Source organism: Taeniopygia guttata, chromosome 8 (genome assembly GCF_048771995.1).
Source record: "Taeniopygia guttata chromosome 8, bTaeGut7.mat, whole genome shotgun sequence".
Classification (NCBI taxonomy): Eukaryota; Metazoa; Chordata; class Aves; order Passeriformes; family Estrildidae; genus Taeniopygia; species Taeniopygia guttata.
The window spans coordinates 2,635,480-2,657,234 of NC_133033.1; the positions used below are offsets into that span (position 1 = coordinate 2,635,480).

General features: G+C 42.4%; 1 protein-coding gene across 19 annotated transcripts in view; it reads right to left on the bottom strand.

Annotated features, from left to right (window-relative positions):
* The window catches only part of NFIA (nuclear factor I A), a 350,804-nt gene that overhangs the window by 33,322 nt on the left and 295,727 nt on the right, over window positions 1-21,755 (bottom strand). For 11 of the 19 annotated variants that reach the window (XR_012057082.1, XR_012057083.1, XM_030278568.4 and 8 more), the window contains 3 exons: window positions 19,326-19,454; window positions 7,217-7,395; window positions 4,463-4,628 (listed from right to left, as the gene is read on the bottom strand). Coding sequence is in view for 17 of the 19 variants with exons in the window: in XM_030278568.4 (XP_030134428.1) it covers window positions 4,463-4,628; window positions 7,217-7,395; window positions 19,326-19,454 (474 nt within the window). In the remaining 2 variants the exon portion in view is untranslated. The remainder of the gene's footprint in view (window positions 1-4,462; window positions 4,629-7,216; window positions 7,396-19,325; window positions 19,455-21,755) is intronic. The other 8 variants (XM_030278570.4, XM_012575327.5, XM_004174322.6 and 5 more) reach the window with 3 other exon arrangements.

Below are 21,755 nucleotides of genomic sequence, written 5' to 3' on the forward strand. Positions count from 1 at the left end.
GTGAGTGATGACCTAATGTACCACTAGGTCTCCCTTTTACAGACCAAGATGACAGGTACATGTGTTTGATGTGAAGAGTTGTCCTGTTTCTCAAGCTGCAGCAAGAGGATTAACTGGAGGAATGTGGTGCAGTAGAACAATTCCTACTGCAGTGCATTCTGCAGCTGAGTGTCAGAGGGAACTGCAAATTTTAGCAAATTGAATGAGAATCAACCCTCTTTTTTATGGATGGGGAAAGGAGCGAACAGAAAGCTCAAACTTGCCCAGAAGGTGCTCAGTCAATGCATAGCAGAGGAAGGGAGAGAAAGCCAATCTGATTGCAGGATCATAGAAATGTTTAGGTTGGAAAAGACCTTTAAGATCATTGAGTCCAACCCCTACCCCAGGACTGCCAAGGCCACCACTAACCCATGACCCTAAGTGCCACATCCACAGGGCTTTTAAATCTCTCCCAGGGATGGGGACTCCACCACTGCCCCTGCTCCAGTGCTTGACCACTATTTTGAAGACATTTTTCCCAATATCCAACCTAAACCTCCCCTGGTGGGACCTGAGGCCATTTTCCCTTGTCCTGTCCCTGTTCCCTGGGAGCAGAGCCCTGCTACTCCCTAGCTGTCCCCTCCTGTCAGGAGTTGTGCAGAGCCACAAGGTCCCCTCTGAGCCTCCTTTTCTCCAGGCTGAGCTCCCTCAATTCCCTCAGCCTCTCCTGGAGCTCCAGACCCTTCCCCAGATCCATTCCTTTCCCTGGACACTCTCCAGCACTTTTTCTTTCTCCAGTGTTTTTCTCTTGGATTTGAGGTGTGGCCTCACCAGCGCCCAGCACAGGGGACAGTCACAGCCCTGGTCCTGTGGCCACACCTGAGCTGATCCAGGCCAGGTGCCTTTGGCCTTCTTGGCCACCTGGGCACACTTGGACTCATGTTCAGCTGCTGCTGACCAGCATCCTCAAGCCCTTTTCCAGCTTTCCAGCCACTCTGTCCCAGGCCTGGAGAGCTCCACGGGATGCTGTGACCCAAGAGCAGGACCTGGTACTTGGCTTTATGAATCCTGTACTACAGCCACAAGATTGTTCTCCTCATCCTGACACGAATGCCATTTAACAAGAAAACTCTTTTGTTCAAAGGGACGTTAACCAGTAATGAGTTCCTTTAAGTTAAGAGTTGTGAATCTCAGAAAATAACACTCAGTTTTAAAAAGCTGGTTAAAAGCCTGGGTGTACAGGATGGCAGTATCTTAGGCTGCTCTGGAATGATTTAATTATATAGTGATAAAGCCCAACTGGAATGTAGTGGAGGTGGTGTTTGCTTTGGGTAGTGACATACTAAACCCCAAAACTGCCAAGTTCAAGAAAATAATGTGTTGTGTTTGTAATGGGTTACCAAACAAAGAAAATCAAGAAGAGATCTGAGATAAGATAATGTTTAGTCTGCTTCTGATATCAAAGATATGTCCTATTGAAAAAGATTTTGTGGAGGAAAAATGAACCTCCCAAACCTTGTGAATCCCATCTCCATTGTGCCATCTGACTAAGGAAAATACTGGCTTTCCAAAGGGACAAGATTCACAGCTGAAATTGTCAGCTCCCAGAGCATGCCTGGCCACCCAGTAGTGGCAAATCCCCAGCGTGCATCTCCAGGGGCTCTTCCTTCCTTGGACAGCACTAATGTTCATGTTTTGGTTAATGTCACAGCTGGAGAGTTTCACTATTGCTCTGAGAATCATTAACCACCTTGTTGTGATTTTTAGCTCTCGTTCCCAGGAGGCCATGCTGTATTGAACAGCTGCTCCTGGCTCCTGCACCCCTCAGGAGGGCCATATTCCAATTTTTGGTTGGGCCATGACTGCATTTTGTTTCTGCTGAGGGCTTTCTGCTAGACCAAAAAAGGGAAGGAGAATGGAGCAAATGCCAACCCCTTTCACTCCATTTCCTCAGGAGGAGGGGGGATCATTCTCTTCCATACGGCTGAGGAGAGAGTCTGGCCAAAATTTAACATCACTCCTGCCTTTGTTGCATTAGTGACTTTCCAATATCCTCAAGCCCTGCGGGGCAGTCAGCCATAGCCCGGCGACACTCCCAGAACCGGTGCGCTCCAGCAGCTCGTAACCATGGAAAACACCTTTTTGTGAGGCTTTTATGGAACTCTGGTGAATCTGCACTCGCTGTTGGAAGGCTAATATTTAGTTAAGGAAAAAATAAACAGGGAGGGAAATGGAGGGTTGGTTCTGATTGACACACTGAATGGAGCCCAGTGGGTCCTGCTGGCAAACCCTGGCTGCGACACCTCAAACTTCAGTTTGCTTTCCTCTTTAAGTGGCCAATGCTTCCACTGGCTTTGGTTTACATGTCATAGTTTTTCTTAGAAAATACGTCATATAATCTATTTTTCTGTAAATTGTGTCCCTAAATTAAATTATATGCTTCTTTACAACTTGAGTCACTGTTATTCAAACCCCTTACCAAAAGGAAGATGCGTGCCTGAATATGTACAGAACTATATGTTTAGTCATCAGCGTGGCTAATTAACAAACAGTAATTATTTTCCTAATCTTTAGTTTAAATACCATTAAACGGCTGCTCTTGAGAAAACCTCCATTCCCAATTAACGTGGCAGCTGTCTGCTGAACACAGAGCCCAGTGACCAGCCCCAAGCAGACACCGATGGGTGTCCTGCTCACTTCAGAGGAGAAATACCCATTTTTCTGCCAGCTGAGAATCTGGCTAGACACACTCTGGGCTTGTTTACACAATCACAGTATCATAAAAATTAAGATTAGTGCTCAAATGTTGTTGGGAATTTTTTTCTTTTCTTTTTGACACCAGACACTGCCAGTAAACTGAGTCACAACCGTAATGACAAGTACACACTGACCTAGTTTTGTTTTTCCCGGTTCTGAAGGCAAGGAGATAGTAAGGCACTGCTGACTGTGTTCAGTGATAACTATGACTAAACATTAACCTTTTAGATCCCACCACTGAATCTTATTGATAGGACTCAAAAGTCCCCTCGGAAAGTGTCAAAACTTCCTGATAGCACCAGTGTTGGTCTAAGGTCAGAAAGAGGAGCGGAGGGGAGGGAATGAATCAACTTCTTCACTCAACAAAAATCTGCTGATCAATTCGAGAAGTCCTGATTCTAGAAGATCGTGTTCACAATCTCACCAGACTGTCTCATGCTAAAACCCATTTCCATTTCCAAGCGAGCCAGAGCATCTTGCTGAGTTTGCAGTTGATGCACTATCGTGTAGCAGAAGGCAATGAAAACCTCTGAGGAACTACCAGATTTTAAAAATGCCCCCTGGAACCTGTGCAAGTCTCCTGAACAGTATATAAAGCTTTAAACATGTAGGCTTCACTTGGTCTGAAGAGTGAGTACCTCTTTGCACATCAAGCAGTGGTTGCATATAGCATTTAAATAATAAGCTTGAACAGCACACAAAGGGATTTGCTCTTTCGATTAGATTGATTTTTGTTTGTGGATGTTATTTGGACTCCCTTCACTGTGGAACAAGTCCCCTACAGTTACCATTAAAGCACTGAAAGCTTCCCTTTTGTTTTTAAATGTCAGTTTGAGCATAGCTTCATTAAATCATTTCACAATTAACTCCCTGAACATCCAGAATTTTTTTTTTTAAAGCATCAGACACAGCTGAATTGCATTTGTTTCCCAGAAGAGTGACTCCAAAGTGGTATCCCCAAGTGTGCATCCAGGAATTCGTAAATTTGACTTGTGGCTACACAAAATGCATATGGGAGCCGTGTGGGTGGTGGGAGAGGATTAGAGCTTTCTCCCTGGCCTTAAGACATACCAAAACTTCTTGCTTAAATTCATGGCATAAAGGAAAGATGTCTGGCTTAATCTGGGAAGATTTACTCCCAAAAGAATGACAACTGAAGTAAACTGGAAATGGTTGTTAGTTTAGCCCAGTGTGTATAAGAAGGGATTTTTCAAGGAGATTGCTTGACTTCCATGTGGGATCTATCCTCTAAAACCTGGCTTGAGATACCAGCTTACCACAGAACCATGGAATAGTTTGGGTTGGAAGGGACCTGAAAGATCACCCAATTCCAACCCCTCTGCCACAGGCAGGGCCACCTTCCACTAGATCAGGCTGCTCAGAGGCCCATCCAGCCTGGCCTTGAGCACTCCCAGGGATGAGATATCAACTTGAACCCCCACGGCAGCACACAAGACCCCGAAGATCCGAGCTCTGTGTCACAGCTGAGCCACCGGCCTCGATTTGCCTCACACGTGGTTATGTGAAATGCCAACCAAGTCAAAAATAAAACTGCAACCTTGAGCTAAGGCTTTCCCTGCTGCTAACGCAGCAGCAGCTCAGAGTTTTGTCCGTGGTGGAGAGCAGAGAGCTCTCCTGCTTCCCAAGGTGTGTGCAGTCCTTGTCCCTGCACAGCCGAGCGCCGGCGGTGCCGGTAGCCCGCGGATCCCGCTGCGTCTATACTTACTTGGAGAAGTGGGAGAGGTGGCCCCTCCTTCTGTTGATGTGGTTGGAGGTTTTGTGTCTGGCACTGGCAGAGGCACAGGCCTAGCCATTGGTGGCGGAGGTGGTGGTGGCAACATTGGGGTAGGAAGGAATGGATTGTGCACCTTGCCTTGGCTGCTACCATTGGGCTGCCGAGAAACAAGCAAACAGACAAAAATTATACTAAAAATCAGCTATTAGGAAGCTCCAGTAAAAACAATCTAGTTAAAAACCGTGTGCAATACATTTACAATTACTTGAGAGGTGGCAAAAAAAGTGCTGGCTGAAATTCTCCATGGACTTCAAAGAACTTTGTGTCAAACTCTGTGAACCTTGTGAAACTGTGGCAATTCTGGCTTTTAAATGCTTGTTCTATTAGCAGCTTGTCTGAACTAAGATTAAATTGTCCTGGATTAAATTCTACTCCTCTTTACATTCCCTGCAGCACTAACCCATGCTCAGTGAGAGGTGAAGCAGTATTTTTGACCCCTAAAATCCCCCAGTTTCGTGCCTCTGTTATACCCTCAGGATATAATTGTTTAGGACTTGAGTGTAAATTTCTTAAAGATACTGCTCATTAAGAGAAAAAACAAGCGTTTTTGGTGGTCTTAAAAATCATGCTGATATCTCATTACAGGAAAATGAATGAGTGTATATTAAAATATCTGCTCTCCCACATCCCTTTTGAGTTTGTAATAGTGTAGTTCTTGGTTTAGCTGCCATTAGGATCATATGGAGGAATGACTGAACTTAGAACAGCTTCATTTTATACACTGGGAGAAAAAAACACCCTCCCTTCAGTCTTGGGATGTGGTCAGTCGCAGGCTGAAGGGGATCAGCTATATGAGTGTGGTCTTTCAATTAATCATCAGAAAAAATGTGTCCATAAGTAAAAGTGTTTTCAAGTATCACAAAAACAGGGATCAGGCTTAGAAAAGCATGCCAACCCTCCCCCCTGCTTATTAAGTTTACATTTTAAATGTAACCCAGCCTGGACACTTGAAAACCATACAGATAGATGCCAAATACCATTATAAAGAGAAAGTAGGACAGGCTGTGAATCAGGTGTTCCATTTTAGTGACAAAAATGATGAGATCATTTTCGACAGCACTCTACAAATTGATCTCACTGCAGCTCTTCTGGCACTGAACATTGGCTTTTCCATTGATGATAAAAGCTCAGCTTTAAACACAGATCCATATTCTAAGTACTGCTAAAGAAAATAATGTTTTAATTCCTGATAGGGTTTCCATTAGCCTGAATTGCCCGGGACAAAATTCTCATCCTGGCAAAACACTTGAGACTTTATTTTCATTTCACCTGCTTGGCACTGACAAAAGGCCTTAAAGTCGTGGAGGTGCAAATCACACTTGTGCTAGAGCAGAAATGGTTCAGGGGACAAGTAAGACTCAAGTTCATCTGCATTTAACTTAGCAGCACTCCCACAGCCTTCAAAGACTGCAGTTACTAGAGTTTGCAGCAAGAAGCAATCCTTCAGAGGTGTTTATTTTTCCAACATCCAGCACCTTTAATAAACTAATATATTAGTGACATCTCTCAAGCACTATCTTGTCTCCCAATTAGGTCCCTTTCCTGCCAAGAAGACCCCTGCTGCCTGTTCATTGTGAGTGTGCTAACAGTTCATAATGCTGAATGGTTTGGGATAAATTAAGCAAATGAATACTCAAGGAAAAAGAAAAGCACTGTATTGATTTGTTGTCTAGACATAAATGTATCTGCTAAAATATTGCAGACATTATTCAAAGCCAGGAATGGCTGGAATAAGTAGAGTCAGTTTTTCTGCTGGGGAAAGGAAAACACTGAGAACAATACAGTTTATTAAATAAGTGTAATAAATTAGATGCTAATAATTAAACTAATTCTCATTAACACTTTCAGTACGTCAGGAGAGAAGCAGTAATTTTGCCAGTTATTACTTCATTGGCTGGAAGAAGTTACATGCATTACATTTCATGAAATATTCAGAGCATCATTTTAGATTTGATTTACATAAAATTTATAAATTCTGTATTCGTCCAGAATGCTATTTCAATAATAGCAAGATGATTCACTTTATTTGATTAAAAAAAAATGAAAATGGTTATTTGAAGCTTTGAAACTCTGCTTAATTTTTCATAGAGATAAGGGGAAAAGATAACTGCTTACAGAAATAACAAACCATAATAAACTGTACTTTTAACATCTTGAGTTCAAGTACTGGTCAACTTGATCTAAAGTGCTATAAGGCAGTATCTTTTTTTTTTTTTTTTAATGAACTTAGCTGATCTGAAACATCTGTTTCTCACCCTCCCTTTTCCTGCTCTTTCCCCCCCATTCTCCCCTGAACTTCAAAAATAATTAATAAAAATTATTCTGCCTTCGTATTTTGTTAACCCTGGTTCCACAAGGGTTACAACACATGCAGCAAAGTCGTTTGTGGGGGGACCCAGCAGGTCACTGAAGCACCAGTTTCTCAGACACTTTATGCTACTTCCACCACAATGTGGTCGAATGTTTTTTTGGGGAGGTCTCTTGTTGTTTTTAAAAATACTTTTGCAGCACAGCATTATTATTATTATTATTATTTTGTTTTGTTTTGTTTTTTTTTCCCTTCCAGCAACTACTCAAGGTGCGCTCCTTCAGGCGACATGCTGTTAAAATAACCCCATCAATAACCCCGTGGTTAATTTTTACAAAGGACAAACACTTCTGAAGAAAGAAAAACGGCTTCCTTACATTTAGGAACCCCACCTGTCCAGCCTGCTGACCAGCGTCGGGGCAGACAAGTTGGACAAACTCTTTCAGAGTCTCCTGAGGATGATAGCGGATTGCTGGGTGTGAGAAGTATGGCCCAGGCTGTTGAATAATGGGTGATGTTGGAAAATGAAGAGTCGATGGTGTTGCATGTGGACTTGCTATAGGAAAGAAAACAAAGACGTTATATAGAGTTTTGCCTCTGGAAAATAAAACAGTTTAAATCTGTTGTAGTTTTAAGTAGCTTTTTTGTTGTTGTTGTTGTTGGTTTGTTTATACATCAATTAATATATTAGACCACATTGTGTCCTACACTCACTTCATCTAGATCCTGGAAGCAAAAGGAGCCAGACATTTTGAAGGATTTTCTGTGTTTTTAGTGGACACGTAGCAAGGAATCAGCAATCCTTTGTGAGAGTGAAAACTATTCATCACCTTAAGAGCAGCCCTCATCAATCAGGCAATAAAAAAATGTATTTAGGAGATTAGGGTTGATTTAATTGACATTTCATGTAACTTGGATTTGCACATACCAATCCATTTTACATTGTAGTATAAATGGTCAATAATTTAAAAACGGTCTAACACTTCTTGTTGTTGGGTTTTTTTTCCATCTCACTTCAGGAACATTTATTTTAAGTAACGTGTTTTCGTTTAATGAACATGCACTAAGTGGCGAGATCGTTTGGAAAATTACATTTACATTTCTCCTGAATAACGCTGGGCTCAAATCTTCAGCAAGCCCCCAGCTCGCTCTCAGGGATGAAGTTTAATTTGGTGAATTTATGGGGCCAACAAGCCAGCTGGAAAATGTACTCCAGAGAAGGTGCAGAGGTGTGATGTACACGAGCCCATTGGCAATGACTGATTTTACCCTCTGATTTCAGCAGAACTACAAGTGCAGCTCCAGAGCCTTTTGCTCTCCTACATGATGTGACACCTTCACCCAGTTCCTTGGCCTTCAAAATATATTGTGTTGGACTCTTGTTACCCAACAGTGCTTCCCATTGTTAGCTGTCACCACGAGGCAGCAACTGCTGCCACTTACAGTGCCATGAATTCTCCCTTTAAAATGAGGATTTGCTCTTCCTTCAGAATGACCAATTAATCTGGTTGCACACAAGCTCATCTGTAAATCATTGTTTATTTCTCACCAAACAGTCATCGTTGCTCCCTAGGAGTCTTTCAGGGCTGTCCATGTGCAGAGATTGAGCTCATACACTGCATATGACCAATTAGATAAAGGCTATGCAAGGGAGGGGAAATCCTACAGAAACTCAGGTGTTGGCTTGGAAGTAATTTAAATACACAAGAGGGAAAAAAAAAAGCCTTTGGCACTTTTGGAAAAATTGGAGAGATGCAGGAAAGTTAACTAAAATCAAACACAAATGAGCAAACATTCATTTCATGATGAATGTTATGAAAAACCTTCAGTTAAATAAAAGCTAAAATCTGCTTCTTACTCTTGTTCATTGCCAGTTTAATAATATGACACTTTATTAATATTTTTTTTTCTTTAGCATTATTAAACCATTAGCAAACTCAAGAGCCTGAGGATGTGGACAAAACATGAACTCAGACACAGCAGCAAAGAAACTACTGTGTTTTCCTGTAAACTCTCATTAAGGGTTGTCTGGGCAGCCCTTCTATACATGTCCTTTTCCACCACAGGATAGGAATTATTGCTCTGACACCACCACCAAAAAGAGCTGCACTCATGCCAGGGGTGCTGGTATGGGATGGATGTGAAACCCTTGCCCTTGCCATGAAAAGCTCCCCTGTGTCCACGTTAACCCCACAATTCTGCTCCCTTTAATGCTGTTGAAAATATTCCCAAGGAAAAGAGAAACATCAAAGGTAGAGATAAAGGGGGATTCCTTTCTGTAACTGTGAGTGAGCACCATGGAGACAATTATTACAATGGACAGAGAACTCAACAGTGCCCAAGGAGCCACCTCACCCCAAAATAATCCCCTGGCTTTGACTGGTGCTGCTCTGAGGTTGACACCTCCATTCTACCCACACACCTTCAGTCAGGTAGATCCCAGCCAGCATTTTGATGACTGCAACAAAATTTTTATTAGTCTACAGTATTTCTGTCTGCCTCCCTTTCTTTGTATCTGCTTTTGTAATTCCCCTTTTCCTTGTGTGCCAGATGGAATATGAAGGATGAAGATAAAAGTGAGAAATGGACATTTATGTGACAAACATCTAATTAAGTAAGGAATAAATTGGAATTTCTGAAATATAAAAAGAGAATTTCCTTTTAGTATCAGCTCTTTTAATACCATTTGAAATTGTTATGCAATTGCACTGTCCTTTATGAACAAACTCATTTCTGTTTGTCTGCTGAGTGAAAAGGAGATTGACATACATCTCAGACAAGAAGGAATAAAGGATTGTATCCAGGGAACACGTGGGAGTTCAAAGCTAGGCCTGAGACAACACTGTATTTAGCTTTTCCAAAGTATGGCTCTTCATTTAATAATTTGATTTGCTGTGAGAAAGATGAAAGAAATACTCAGTGGCATGTGAGGAGCAAGTCTTTTTCTGCTGTCCTGACCTCCTCAGCGTGTCAGGGTAGAAAAGAAAGTGGAGAATGTGTGCCAATGACCTGCCCAAAGAGAGAGAGAAGCAAAACAAATGCAGAAACGACCAACAATAATTAAGCACAGCAACGTGCTGCAAGGAGAAAGTGGCTCCTCTTCGGAGCCTTGGCCAACTCCTCAGCCCATCTCCAAGGGCTCCCTGCTGATCAGGGAAGGACTGGGGAAGGCAAACAAGAAAATTGGTGTAATTCCTCAGCCTGTGCCATACACTGATGTGGAGGGGTCATTTTCTTCTTAGCATAAGGAGTAACGAGTGCATTAAGGATCTCCAAAGGTTTGTTTTTGCAGTCACTGATGAGGAAATAGCGAATTTCTCAAGTGCCAAAAGAAAGGGCTCTTTGATAAGAGGAGAAAAACCACTACTATTAAACTGATCAACATTACAAATGTGCCTGCCTGATGCTAGAGAGAGGGAATTAAATGTTAAAGTCTAAAATCTGCTGGCCCAGACACAGACCATTACTCTGATAGCTGTGTTGTGGTCAGCAACTCTGGAGAGTGCAAAACTGGCCACTCCAACAAGTTCTGAGCGCAGAACACAACCGTGTTTCCAAATATAGGGGCCCTCACAAGCATTTTTAATCAGTGAAAGCACAAGGGGTAATGAAGCAGGTCATTATTATCCCTGTTTGCCTCTAAAAAGGCCAAGGGCCCTTTCAGTCATGATTTTCAGACTTAATAAAAATTATGAAGTCTTTAATTCCTAAACCCACACCTACAGTGATGGAAATTACCCTGTGTAAGAGAAGAGGCTCTTATTACTTCTGATGGGATATTACAAGTCTCAGAGATTGTAAATTCTTTGAGATCTTCAAATGGAAGATAAAATAGGTCTTTGTCTATTATTTATTTACTTATTGACTTATTATTTATGTATCCCTAAGCAGCTCCATCCTGCCAAACCATATTTCTCCTGGCGTCTTTCAGCCTGTGACATTTATATTTTATTATTGACCTCAGTAAATGACATAAAATATGACTTCTACAATCTATGAAAATATGTGTGCTCAAGATCAGAACTTCATTTCTACCTGCTGTAGGTGTGGAGGAGTTGGACTCTCTGGCGTTATGAAATCTGTTTTTTTGTGTAGGGGTTGGAGGCAGGAGTTATCCTTCCATCTCAAGGCAAGCATAAATATTTCAAAGCACACATGATTCTAATTCCATTGAAGCTGGTCTGAAACATCCCAGCCTTTTTATTGAAAATGAGATGGTAATGTATGGTGGCCTGCAACAGATATACCAGTATTTTAAAACTGCTGCTATTGGGCCAAGTAATTATGCAGTACAGCTGTTGCGTGCTACACTGGATTCCTCAGTGTTTTATGAGTTCGTGGTGCTGTGCAGCACAGAAGTCACAGGATTTTTCAGAATGCTGAATTCAAACCTCTGATTATGCGGCTCTGTCTTGCCTTTCCCCCTTCTTGATTTGTAGTAGCCAATAACCAAGTTAGTAACCTATAAAATAAGCTGCACCCATTGATTAGGTGAGTGCTGCACGTGGGCCAGGCTCTGAAGAAGAGCCAAAATTGTGAATTCTGTCTGAGTGAGTGATGAGACAATAAAGGATCAGTTAATTTGAAACAGGTCACGGTTTTCTTCAGATATTTGGGATCCTGGAACAAAGGAGCAGTTCCTAATAAAGAGCCCTGGGATCCTTGGTCCTGGGGAGCGCTTGCTGACGTGGTGAAGGGACACCGACAGTGCTCAGACAGGTTTCACACCAGCACAGCCCAACATATGGGGGCACATATTGATCCATCCACCTTCCATCTCCTCTTCCAAAAAAAGCCCTGCCATTCCCTTCAAGTCCACACCACTGGATGGAATTTCTTTCTTCCTGAAGTCGTTTGAAGTCTTTGAAAAGGTCGTTTGGTGTTGCTCAGGAAAAGGTGTTATCACCCCAGACTGTTTCAGGGAGAAGTACTGGGAATCACAACCACTGCTCCTTCACAGGCACAAGGGCTGGTCCATCAGCTGGATCAGGGCACAGTGCTCAGATACCTCCTCTATAAAGTGATAATTAAGTTTACTAATACTTCATTAAACATTGATCAGCCTTCCTAGAAATAGTAACGTTAGAACCATAATGAAACGGGATCGTTTTTTATCTGCTTGTTTTTGAGGCCATTATAATTGGCTTCATTACAATTAAGAAAGTATTTTCTGAAAAGTCATTTCCCTGGAAATGTTAGAGAACAGTTTGTTCTGCTAGCAACTTCCACGTCAGGCTTCTAAGTTGCTTTAACTCCCTGAGTGCTGCAAACTTTCTCCTGCCATTCCAGTGATGCCAGTTCAAATTATGCGAGATGGATCCCACCCTTTGTACCCCAAAGGTACTTATTCTCAAAATTGACCATATTAGAGGACTAATTGGCTAAGCCACCATGCTGGCTGATGTGAAATGCTTTCAAACACCATGAAACAGCTGTGTTTATCGGAAATATGAAGAGTGACTTTTTAATAAGGAGATCTGGCAATAATCCAAATTTGTTGAAAGGAACTTACACTTCTGTGTATAATACAATACAAGAGGTAAAGAATGGAAGCCTAAAACAATAGCTTTAAGCTCACAGATTTTGGTGATGAAAGCAGTTACCCAAACAAGAAAAAAAAATAATTAAGAAACTCGGGCTGGGATTTGCAGAGGTCCTGAGAGAATTCATTAAGTGCTTTTGAATTTCAATGGGAGCTGCTTCCCTGTAACACTTGCAAAGGTTTCTGAAACTCCCCATTTTTCTTACTGCCCATTAGGAACAGACTTTAGGGTGATAAAAGTAGAGGAATTGTTCAGTCAGGTTGGCAAAACCTGCGTCTGCTTAAATAGTGAGCTGCTGTGGGTAGGACTGACCAGTCCTAGGATGAGCCCTTGGAAGGCAATTCACATCCCTGGAAAACAGGTATTTGTTAAGTCCCATAATGGTGCAAAGGGGCTGTTCAGTAACATGTTTGTCAGGTCCAAGGATGAGCTAAATGCAAACTGATCCCATCTCCCATTCCCATTTGCAGTGTCAAGTCTGGGAAATCATGGAGCAGGAGAACAAAAATAGGCTTTACCCTCTGGGCATTGGTAAAATTTAGGTATCACTCATTCCCACATTCTGTAGACAAACACAGATGAAAGATTTAAAATATAACAGAAACAGCTGACCAATACAAGAGATAGTGAGGCACCCTAGATAGGATGGATGGAGGATCTGTTCCTGTCCATGAAGCTCAAAAAGATGGGCTGAATTGCAGGCTGGCTGTCTCTCAGCTCCAGAAGTCAAGTGCAGCTGGCCAGCCAAGCACTGCTGAAAAGAGCAGAGCCATGGTATCTCCAGATCAGGGCTGGCTCTCAGCCCTTTTCTGCTGCTCAGAGGGGTGCAAGGCACCTGGACCCTTTGTTCAGAAACACTCTTCCTGCAAGAAATTTTGCAGTAGCAAGTGGGAGGCAGGAGGACATTTTGCCAAGGCCCACGGAGCTCCTAGCAAAAGGAAAATATGCTGAGGGCTGTGTCTGAGCTCAGGGTTTATTGGTGTACTCTGGGCTGCTGAGTATTACAGGCTGCTTTTGAAAACCTGTAGAGCTGAACTGAGCACTGGTTCCAGATTCTGGCATGGGCAGGGGGCCAGTTAAGTTAGCTATTTTTGAGAAGAATGTTTTAAAACATGACAGAATTCTACTGCCTTTGGGAGACCAGAGTACTACAGAATTGATTACATTGGGACAGAAATAAAAATCAGACTTATAGAAAGTACTCCCTCCTTCCAAGACTACAGCTAGAGGTCAAAAAGACCCTAATTTAACATATTTGTAGAATTCCTGCCTCGCATCAAGTGCTGTCAACTTCTGCATATTATTATTACTTTTAATACACATGATGCATTCTCATATATTCTCATCGTAAGATAAAAACTACTGCTAGGAGAATATATCATGTCTTTCTTATAATGAAATGCAGTTGATAAGTTTACAATAGAAATGTAAATTCTCTTAAAAACTACAACCTTTACGTGTGTGATGATATAATTCTGCTTTGATACTAAAAAGGGCATGGTAATGGAATCTGTGACTTTGGAGTGATATATTGCTGTTAAGTTAATAGGACTCCACATTCCCATTTCTAATATCAGTGTTTTTCCTCCCTTTCATTCTGTAGATGGTAAGCTGATACTACATAAACATTGTTAAAGCTATAGTTCCACGCTACAGTAATTCACTTAACTTTAACATGATTTATGGTTCTGTCAATAGAGGAGGTTGAAAATCCAGAGCTCTGATGCTTAAACATGGGCTCCAAATTTAAAGCAATAATGTGCTTTTTGTGTGTGTCTGAAGCTAGAAGAATTTAGCATAAAGCAGAGATAAAAATATTATAGTTCACTGCACTGTTTAAAGCATATAGTTTAACTCCACGGATACATCAAAGAGAGCAAAAGAACCAAACGCAGCGTCAGGAAAAGCATGGGCAAAATACTTAGTTCCTGCAGCACTTTATTTTTATATTTTTTTTTTAGGGATGCATGAAATCCTATCAGTATTTTTAACACTCCCTCCTTTTTTTTTTCTTTTTTTTTTTTTTTTCATTCTTTTGCTCAGTTAGATCAGCTCCTTTTGTCAGGATGAGTTTAAATCTGGGTCCACTGTGTTAATCACCCCCCTTTCTTCTTTCTGGCACTTCCCCTCCAGGCATTTTGCCTCTTTAGGAGATTAAGCGACCAAGTCATCTTGTTGCTCTAACATGTCCTCACTGGAGCAACGTATTAACACAACTCCTCTGCAAAAGAGCCCTCTTTAGAAGTTTGCTGCAGGGATGACAAATTAACCCAGCATGGTGTCCCACACATCTATCTCAGTACAAATTATTAGTGTAATAGAGGTTTTAGTTATGCATTTATCTAGTAATTATTGAACGGTGATACAGAAGGAAGCTGAGCAATCGTGGCCCTTTATGAGGCGAGCTCGGTGGGTGGTCTTACAGTTAATTTAGGGCAGGACTGTCTAAGCAGTTCACTCACACACAAATTAGCTGAACAGCCTGCTCCTTTAAATATTTCCTATGTCACAGGCTAACTCTTGACAATACAACAAAGGTAGAGTTTTAATTACACGGTCGCTGACTTTTGTTTAGCTGGAGCTTTAACCCTTTGCAGGTCTCCCTCTCTGCCCTCCCTGCCCGGGCTACAGCAGGAGGTGGCAGTTTGGGGATTGTGTCATGGCTAAAGCCCGACCTTGAGGCCATCTGTTGGGAAACTGCTTTTCCTACAGCACCAGCTTGCTCCAAAGTGAGTGCAGAAAACCAAAATATTCCCCTGCACAGTCAGCTGCCCTGACATTGCAAACTGGATCATGCAAACTCGTCTGATGGTCAGCGTGGTGCTCTTTATGGATTCCTCACCCTTGTGGTGTGACTCTCCTGGCTCTCTGGCATCACTCTGTGTGTCAAGCTGCACCCGTTGTTTTTGTCAAAATTCAGAGGGATGTGGAAGGTTACAGCACTGGGCCAGCTGACAGCACCAAGAAGCAGCCAGAGAGACCATACAGAACGGGACATTACAAAATGTCTTTGTACAATGTACACCAGGAACCATCACTTTGATTCACTTGGAGCTGGCTGACAGGACAGCGAGCAGGCACCAGGACTTTGGTGACCCAGTGGAGGATTCTGATAGAGAAGGACACAGTATCTTTCCAGATATGTGACATAAAGGTTTTGCCACTTTGGCATGAACAGAGAGTACTGTGCTGCAGCGTTTCCCTGGCAGGCCTTGTCCTGATAAAAAGTCTAAGTGGCAGTGGTAATTATGGAGGAAATTAATATAATGGAAACCAGTCCACTCGCTGACTTTCATCCCTTCTTCTCACACACCCCCTTCCTTGGGTTCTTGCCTTCGTGCTGTATTTCTTGCTTCTTGTAATTGTGTTTCTCCTTCATTTATCTTCCTAACACACCATCTCATTGTTTTTGGGTTTTTTTTTTCTTTCCTTGCCTTTTCTTCCTTGCTTTTTTGGCTTGCAGGATCCACACTGTCATATTCTGTGGGAATGCTTGAATGCTCTGCAGCACAGGCTGCTGTACATCCTGGCTTTACAAGATCGTGGTCAATTTAATGTTTCAGCCAGCTCCAGTTATAAAGTCACCAGAGTGTAAGTAGCAATACATGGAAGCCTAAAACCATTTATGTAAATACTGCTGTCACCCATAGTATTTAAATCCTTCCCTGCCTGGTGAAGAGTTCAAGTGGTCTGGGAAGCTTTGTGAGATGCCAGCAATCCACGGTGGCTTTGCAATGCTGGAGTGCTCTGGTGAGCTATGCTGACCAGCAGATAATCTCATTTGCAGGTAACAAAAGTATGCCTGAGTAGGAGAGAGATCTGGCTGCTCGAATTTTCAAGGCTTTGAAATAAATTCTAAAACTGATAGTGATGCTAAAGCCACCCTATAGGTGATCAATTTACCATCTGCCAGACACTGAATCCTAACCACGCTGGTCCAGAGAAGACATATGGTGCATTCATAGAGTCATGCCCAAAAAACTGCCATCATCAAGTGAGGCTCCATGAATCACTTTGCTAGCTTATCACCAAAGAAACTTGGATCTTGCCACCATCTGTTGGAAGTACTGAGGAGTCACTGAAGCATTGGCATCCCTACGCCAGCACTCGCTGCACATCTGGTCTGCCGGTCAGCCAGCTCAGATCCTCTCTCCTGGCCACTGCCCAGCTGGGCCAGGCACTGGCAGCAGCACCAGTGCAGACAGGAAGGAGTGCACAGCCTTCCACAGCGCAGCACATCCAGGCAATTCCATGAGAGCAGAGGTTTTCCAACGGGTTTGTTGGGTGGAGCACCTCAGAGCTAGGAAATCCTCTCAAGGATCTTACTCCTCCTCCAAGGGAGGTTTGTTTCCAAAATGACTCACGGTAAGGACCACAGGGAAGGGCATTCAGTATCCTGGGACACCCCAGCATCAGATGTGCAGTGCATTCCAAGGGATGTTTGGAAGCGTGTGAAAGATTCGGGAATATTCCCGAGAAGTTATAAATCACTGGTTGTCAATGACAACACCTGCCATGAATAGTCTACAGCTTCTTCTCTGCTGTCTATTTTGATCATGCTTTACAAATGCATCTCATACACACATCCAAGTGATAAACTTGCACATACGAACATGAGAAGGAGATGGAACCTCCTTGTGATTGTCGTGTTGGCTGAGGAGCTTACTCCGATGGTGACCTACTTACTCACAACTCCCCTTCCTCCAAAATCTCTGCAGAATGGAGATTAAATCCCGCTCTTTGTTTTCCAAAGACCCCTCGGAATGGCCTGCCCCTGACCATTTACATAATGCACCTGTGTCCAGAGGGAATTTAGCCTGTGTGTGCTGTACCATCATCTCTGCAGAGGCACAACTCCCAGTAACTACTGGTGGAAGCGAATCTCTCAATTATATCCTCTTATATGACAGCATTATACTCTTTATGTTGCCACTTCTGATACCTGAAAAGCTTCTCTCTTCTGCTTACGGTCCCTAAAGTACGCCGGAGGCGATGGGATAAAGAACAAAGCTGGATTTGCAGAAAATAATCCATCTCAGTGTATCACCCTTTACTAACAGAATGATTGTTGCAGCAGGGAAATAAACACAGCCAGTGTGCTGTGGAAGAAGAATACTGAGGAGGAATGTCCCAGAAGAACAAAGAATGAAGTCTGGGACAAGATTTTTTCAGGATGATGGCACTTAAAGAAACCATGGATGGATTCAGAGGGATTTTCTTCCTGAAAGTCAGTGAGACTTTGTTTGTGAACGAGCATGAAACAGAAGATGCTTCTAAATGATGCTGCAGAAGAACAGTTTTGGTTAACTACTTAGGAACCCTGATGATTTAAAAGCTGTGTTGCTTCTTTGTGGAGTTAGTAAAGAACATCTCCTTCCAAACAAACAAAATGTGGGACTGTAATAATTCTATTTGCTTTTCTGGCTCCCACTGAATGTTCTTCTCACGTAGCCAATGGAAATCCCTCAGTGCACAGAAAAAGTCTTGTGAAAACAAGACTGTAGATGAGATTTAAACAAGGCCTCACCACTGAGACATTTCCTCTCTCAACCACACAAGAATCCAAAGCACAGAGGGTCTAAACAGGGGCAGACAAAGGCAGTCAATGATCTTAAAAAATTAGTGTGAGGTAAAACACAGCTAAATAAAGAAAGGCCTATTAACTAATCAATCAACAACTGAAATCTAAAAGGCTGAACTTCTAAAAGACAGGAATTGGGAGTCAGCTGATGTGCACTGAATAGAATGTTAATGGAAGCTTCATATTAGTCATACTTGTATCACCAATTATCAAGGCTTTTAAAAGAGGGCATATTTGCCAGACAGCTCGGATCCAGATTTCAAGGGAAGTCTCTATAGAGCTTAGATGCCTAAATTTCTTCTGAGGATCTAGGTCCATGTCTAAGGGTAATGAATAATTTTTATGGATTAACCACAACAACTCAAACTACAATAAGCAGATTTAACAAAGCACAAAACCTCCTGAAGTGCAAGTCTGACCTTGCTTCAACTTTGTGCAGCTCTACCATTTCTCACCACATCACCTGGATGTGCAGACAAAGAGGCTCCTCCTGGTTTATGCTGCCCTCAGTAAAACCACACTGATGCCAAACAGGCATTTCCAAATAATTTCTAGGATGAATTGCTAATATGCATCTTTATGCTTCACCATTCGACCAATTCCTTAATAATCTTCTCTAAATGAGACAAAATTTCATAGCAGAAAGAAACATATCAGAACCATTCATTCCTATTTTTATATCTTCCAAAGAGGTTTGTAAGAGGATTCATTCATTTGTGTCTCTTCTACGCCCAAGTGAGTTCCTTTTCAAACGTGAACTCCGTATTGCATTTAGTTTTCTAGGCTAAATGCAAATGCATCTTTCTAACAAAAATGTATAAGCACATCTAGACCCAGAGGACATCTCTTCTACTTGGAAAGTCAGTCAGAAGAGTACTGAGAAGGAAACCAGCCAAAGTATTGCAGGAACCAACTTCAAAGGAGTCCCCTAACAAGGCACACTGACACCAGCAGCACAAGAATAAATGACTGGCAGAAGGAAATCCACAGAGCTGGAAGACAGGCGTAGGTCAGAAGTGATGGATGGGTCCCTGTCTCGAGCAGTTGGACCGAGTCAACGTGATGGATGGCCACAAGCAGAAGACACTTCCCTGCAACACATCCTGTCCCTTTCCCCACCCTCTTCCAACAAAACCCCAAGGCCCCAGAAACCAGCGTTTCCACCTTGGGTGGTCATCAGGAGCTTTCCCAAAAGCAGCCCAGCCTACGAGAACCAGCCTCTAGACACCTAAAGCCTGCAGGGTGTGACGGCTGGAGCGCAGCCCCTCGCTGGGCGGTCACAGGTGGCGATGGCTTTCCGTGGAGTGGAGCGGCCGCCGTGGCTGCCCTGGCATGGCTGGGGGCTCTCGGGAAGGGCCTCACCTCTGGGTCCTGTAATGACAGGTCGATGGTGCTGTGTGAAAGCCGTTCCAAGGGAGGAGGTCTGCGAAGGCGAGGGACTGCTGAAACCAGACTTCTCTGACTTCTTTAATGTAGTTGGCGATGGCATTCCTGGCAAGAATGATTGATAAGTGCAATTTAATAATGCTAGGTCATGGAACGACAGCCTATGCATTGTGAAAGGGGGTGCAGAAGCAGCTAGACACACTTAAAGGACAAATGAAACGCAGCACAACAGCAAGCTGAAAGCTCACTTTTATTTGTGGGGTTTGTTTTTGTCAAGGCAGAAGCAGCCATGGTTTGCTCTGAGCCATGAGTACTAAAAGGCAGCCATATTTTTCTTATAAAGCTGAAATACAGACAAGATGCAGCTTATTATTGCTACTGAAACCTACTCTGCTTTATTTTTAGAAATCTGTAATAGCTGGAGCATTTGGATTTTTACAGGTTTTTTATGAGTTCTGTCTTTCACTCCTTGGTTTAGTAGATTATTGCAAATGGATCTTTTAAATGTGCCGCACGACTCAAGGCACAACCAGAGAATGGAGTTCTCTGAGTTCAAACTCTTCCTCCCCTCACTCTCTTGACTTCAAAGGTATTTGAAAGTTATAAGTTTCTGTAGTTCTCTTTCGCTTTCAATTTTATTTTTTTAAAGACTTAATGGTATTTATATCTTGATATTAGAAACTGCATATAACTGGAATTATTCTGGAGTTGTTACAATGCCCTTGAACTGCATCAAAGGCTCCCAGCGAAAATCAGAGTTTAGTTGTCACTGGGTGAAACCTCTGCCATGGACAGGCAGAAATGTTGTGGTACTCATCTGACTCGTTTGGTATACAGGGTGAGAGTAACTCCTGTTGATGCCATAACATAGCTGTGGCATCAATAAAATTCAGGGAATGAACACATCACAATGGGCTTTTAAAACCCAAGCCTTTTCTGTGTATGGTAGATGCTTGGATGGAATAATTTTACAGTATATACATGAAAAGTATGCATGTTTGTCTGTACTAGCCTATATTTTTGCAGTTCTAGATGCATCTGTGTATTCTGATTATCAGAATGTATCCTGAAAACTCAAGATTTCGAGTATATACAGCCCATTGGGCATTCTGCATATCTGTAGGGATATAGCAAAACAAAGGTGGGGATTTCAAGTGGAAAAGCAAAATATCATGTAATGTGCAAGTTGAACTTTCCACTAGCAAAGTAATTTAATTTAATTTCCAACTCTGCATTTTATAGAATTTAATTGTTAAAAAAGTAAAGAGAGAGGCCTGGACAAGATTATCTCTAGACCATATTATTAACTTTATATTTAATAAAACTAGTTTTATAGCCCTGGGATGTTAATGGCAATATGCAGGAGCCTTCTTGTACTTTATACTCTGCACTGCTGGGCCTTAATGGTTTCAGTGAGGCTTTGGAGTTTATATTTCTGTAAGTTAAATAAAGTGAGGGAATGGTTTAAGTTCCAGTGTGGTACTTGCAGCTTTCTCCCTCAAAACTTGTTTGCTACAGGGTTTGCTGTTATGGTGGCTTTTAGGAAAGGTTACAGACTTAACATTTGAAAAATCAAAGCTTAGAACTGACTATGATGCAAGAAAAATATTGAGTTGAGTTTTTGGTTTTTGTTTTTGGTTTTTTTTTGTTGTTGTTTTTTTTTTTTTTTTTGTTTTGTTTTTTTGTTTTTAATGTGTCAGGGACTTTGGAGTAGGAACAAAAGCAAAGATTAGTTCAGTTTCAGGGGAAGAGAGAAAAGGAGATTGAACTGAGGTGTTTCAATGAAATATTGCAGTGCAGCCTGCTGAATTTCTGCTCCAGTGGGATGTAACTTAGTCATGGCATGTCCATATTCAGGGCAAGGACACTCAAAGGAATTAATGGTGCTGCTGACCCAGATTTCCCTATGATGGAAGAACTGGGGATGGAAACACCAAAGGAGTGTCAACCCCAGTGCTAAGTACAAAATATTATGGACAGTCCAAGAGATTTTTATGCACAGGGGAGGTTCACTAACATTTTCCAGCATGGGAGCTGCTCCAAGAGCAAGGTTGTACAGCCCATGAGCAGAGACCCAGGTGGGACATGAGTTACCTGAGCCCTGGGCAGGTGACAGAGGTCAGGGGAGGAATGAGATCTCAACTCTGCGGCTCAGGAGCTCCCTGCTTTCCCTGGCTACAAACCCTCTTAAGGGCAAAGATAATAAAGCTTCTAAACAAATGAAACAGCTTTTCTTTCACCCCTGTGTTAAAAAAAATACCCTGCAGGACTCATCTCTAAACCACAGCAGGGAGAAGGGGCAGAGGGAGTGGAAAATGGTTAAAAGCTGCAGCAAGTTTGTGTGATTGTGTCCAAACACTGGAACTTGAGGAGCTACAAAGAAGCTGATGAATGACCTTGAGTGTG